This window comes from Opisthorchis viverrini (genome assembly GCF_000715545.1).
Source record: "Opisthorchis viverrini unplaced genomic scaffold opera_v5_1125, whole genome shotgun sequence".
NCBI lineage: Eukaryota > Metazoa > Platyhelminthes > Trematoda > Opisthorchiida > Opisthorchiidae > Opisthorchis > Opisthorchis viverrini.
In genome coordinates, this window is record NW_008752945.1 from 1 (window position 1) to 4,162 (window position 4,162).

A 4,162-nucleotide genomic window follows, 5' to 3' on the forward strand; every position below is an offset into this window, starting at 1 on the left:
CGTATATTTTCAAGCTCACACACTGTCACACAGGTTCAGCTATAGTCTGAAAACGGTGAAATTAAAATCGCTATTCTGCTCCACCAACCTTTCCTATGCTTGGCTTGAAGTATGGATTATATCAGGCGTACTAAACTATTGCGCATGTGAATGCGAACCTGGCCATATACAAACAAACCGCGAAAATTCAGTACTCATGTAGAGCAATGCATCTTAAATTTCAACGTGGAACCATATTACTTTTTAGTCTACTGTTTAATCTAATAAACAAATAAGCCTTCAGAAGCACAAATCCCTCAAAAGTGTCACATTCTCCGTTGCCCAATGAGTGGTGGTTTTGACAAACCCAACTGTACAACGATAGCTTCATCCAACGCAGAGACGCAGGACAACCAGTCTGTCTTAATTCCCGCTCATCAAGCAAACCATAAACCAAAAAATCAGGACTGTGTAGGAATACACTCATTTGCAAATCAATTTGGTTTTCACGAGAGACTCGGCTGAATCTCTCGTTTATGATATACAGCGATATCTCGAATATCTGCCAAGTGAATCATGAGGCGGCCTGTGTGCAGCATATTCAGTTGTAGAATCTCATAAACGAGAGATTCATTCGAGTCTTTCATGAAAACCAAATTGATTTGCAAATGAGTGTATTTCTCAAAAACAGTCTAATTCCGGTTCAAGTAGAACATAGGGTTGACGGGAACTCAAGGACTGCGTCTACCTGATGAGCCCCAAGAAGAGCGAAACCTTTCGTAGGCTATCAAGGAGTTTTCGGCAACCTTGTGATTGGTTTCCTTTATGAAAAGGAGTGTGTAGCCTTGATATTAGTTCAGCTGTTATGCCGCTACGCGCAAGTGCAAATATAAACACAGGGTATCAGAATTCAGAGTTAATAACAATCACAACCCGCTTCTTCAAAGACTGGTCAGTTTCGTAACTCCCACAACATTTGGAACTGTTTTATCACAGGTTTTGAGTGACTGCACCTCGGATCGATACTGAACTGTCAGTCATTCTGAAGTAGTTCTACTGAGTGGAGAATCACAGTGGCAATAGATACCTTCAGGATTACCTTGTTTCCTCGTACACGGCGAACTCAAACTTGATTGCTGATGGTGTTTTGTGGGGCTCTCGTATGGTTGGCTGTCTGAATCCACAGTTGATGAATGTGTCCGATCCACCGGACAACGACATCCATCTCCAATGCCATCATCATTCATATCGTAGCATACTCCCTCGACGGCATGACATCCAGCGCACTCTGGATTTACTATGTCCTGGTTATGCCCGGCGCTCAGCTGTGGTTTAGGTATTTTTGTAACTGAAAATGAATAAAATAATAAAAAATAAGAATAATAATATTCATTCATTCGTCATCAATAACAACAATAGCACCAACATTTTCATCAACAGGACAAAGTCAGTGTTCGTTCCTACACCTTCAGACAGTAACTCAGAAAAAGTTATCGATTTGAGATTGATTAAAAAATGATAACCACAATTATGAAACATTATGAGCACTTGCATGTTGTACTGTTGTTTAGTGAGAGAGGTTGCTAATCACCTGAAGTCATTCAGTGGCTATATTACTCCATTTCCGAAACATTACAAGATATGTGCTGAACCATGCGTAGAAAATTACGATACAGATAGGCTAAAACTGTTTTTTTCATGGTGCTTCTAAATTTTTCGGAGAATTTCCTAGATATCCATGTGTTGTCTGCCCCACATAATCCATCTACGCCCCTGAAAAAACGAATTTGAATTTCATTAATAAAATACTATAGTTATAAAGTATCGCTGTTTGGTCCTGAATGAGCATCCAAATGCAACTTTTGTTCTGATTTACAATCAGTAGGGCTAGACTCCGGTGGTAATCTGGAAACAGACGAAACGCTCAAGATTTTCGTGAGTTATACACGGTCAAATTTTCGTAGGTTCTCAGAAGCTTGCTGCAGCTAATTACAAAATATACCACTATACATCGCTTATACTCCTTGTGGGCTGGTTTGAAACATATTTGTCCTCGACAGGAAAACGATCGTTCAAGTTAACCATGTGACATGGTGCGGTCTGATTCGCTGTCAATCACGAAGTCGGCAGTGGCATTCTGGTCAAACTGTTATTAATTTGTGGTGGGCAGCTAAAATTCCCAATGACCGTTCTCTTTAGGTGCACATCATCGTACACAATAAAATCGAGGTTCACATAAAGGTGCCTCAGTGGAACCTAACCCAGCTCGGTTGAGCATGCAATTATGCGTTTTTCGAATCAGACAAAAAATGCGGCTGGCTGTGACACTAGTTCGTAGCGTTTAATGACAGACGGCCAGCAGCAACTCCTGTGCCGTGCAGGCAGAAAAATCCCACATGTGACGTTCCTGTTGCGCTAACACGTTTGGAATACCGGGCTTAGACGCATCAATGGCATTGTTGCTTAATCAGTCTGACATATCAGCTCACATTAAATTACGGTAAAACATCTACAAAAACATTACAGATTTAATCACTCTGTAGGAGAAATGATAAGATGGACGTTACGAACCGTGGAAAACAAAATTGGAAAGGAGCAAAAGATCAGACACCGCAAAACTTATCCTGGGGGGTTCATAAGTCTTGAATGCACTCTAAAAACTCACCTATCTCAACTTAAGGCTTACCGAGATAAAAGCTGTTCTGTGCTGTTTTGGTTACCGGACTATTCATTGTTCTCAGCCGGGAATGGATTCGTCGAAAGGCGTGCGAGTGAGCTTCTAGTGTGCTGCCAAACTACTTATTCCAACCGGTGAGTAGTTGGTTTTATTTCCATCTTTGGTACGCATGAGCTGGAGGATGACCTTTTCTCACTCTCAGTTAGGTCTCAATATAACCCACATTCGCTTCAACATCCATGCAACTCGTGGCACTCGGACAACATCTAGAAACCATTTGGCTGAACACAGTGAAGCAAACGGAGTACGGTTCATGGACTCCGACTATCATTGAATATATACTCCTAATTTTGTGCGTCCCTTAATTAATTAATAAACAAATAAGTAAATAAATAATGATTATTCACACAAGCATGATGAAAGCGAAGAGTATAGTATGACCTTAGCGAATCGAAATGAGTTCCGTCTTGACTAGCTAACAATCAGCCAATCCATCTGCAGCAGTCCCCCAATTTGACGATGATTCGCTTACGGACTAACCGAGGAAATGGTAAAGGGACCTTGCTAAACCAGTCATCGGAGCTACTTCCTTACTTTTCTGTAGACATCTCCAAAGAATTCCACGAGGTTTGCAACATGAGTTTATCAGATGAAAAAATAGTTTCCGTTCGTGAGATAACTGCTTTCTAACATTTTGTAACACTATTGGCTGTCACGTAAATGTCACAGATTTCATTTTGAGGTGCCGCAGTGTCACACTGGCAGAAATTAATAGTAGATGGAGAAAACCTAATCCCGATTTGATTAATTTCAACTTACAACACTCGTGGTAACCCAGATTTGGTTGGTACACTGCGACCGTAATTTCTGGGCAAGAGCATCGACCAGAAAAATTAGCCAATCTACGGTCCCGACGAGCGGGAAGGCACATAGCCATCTGTGCTTTACACGTATGGTTAACCGCATCACATTCTTCGCCAATATCGACTAAAAGGATTGGAAATGTGAACAAATTATTCAAGAATAGTGCAAAATTATTATATTGGTTTCATAAAAAATCATTCTTTGTCTAAAACCACAATTTTGTTGAAAGCGAACGACCAGATGAGGGTTCCAGGTGGATAGAAGTGCGTCGGAAAATATCTTCTTAAAACAGAACATCTTCAGCCGAAGCGTCTGTTTTTGGCGTTCTTAGCAAGGTTGATGTAGAAGACTGTCGCAGATTAAAAATTTCTATCACTTGTGCCCGAGGACGATACAGACGGTTTCCAGGTGCAGTTTCTTGTCCATTTAACCAGAACACAGCTGCCTTGGAGTAGCTTGGCACGTCCTCCGAAGGTATTCCACAAACTGTCACAGCAGATGACCTCGGAGCCTCATTCTCTAACTGGCTTTGTTGGTTCAGTCAACAAATTGAAATGTGTGAATAAGGTGAGTCTTCACCACACCTGCATAGTCACGAGTCGGAACACCTTGGTTGACTGGAGGCTAGCAGAAACAGTAGCA

General features: G+C 41.3%; 1 protein-coding gene across 1 annotated transcript; it reads right to left on the reverse strand.

Moving 5' to 3' along the window:
- Positions 1 to 1,079: 1,079 nt before the first annotated feature.
- On the reverse strand, positions 1,080 to 1,325 carry T265_15819 (hypothetical protein; the record flags this gene model as incomplete). Its single annotated transcript, XM_009179191.1, has 1 exon — positions 1,080 to 1,325. A coding segment is annotated over one exon (246 nt), but the record flags the coding sequence as incomplete, so codon positions are not given.
- Positions 1,326 to 4,162: the final 2,837 nt, after the last annotated feature.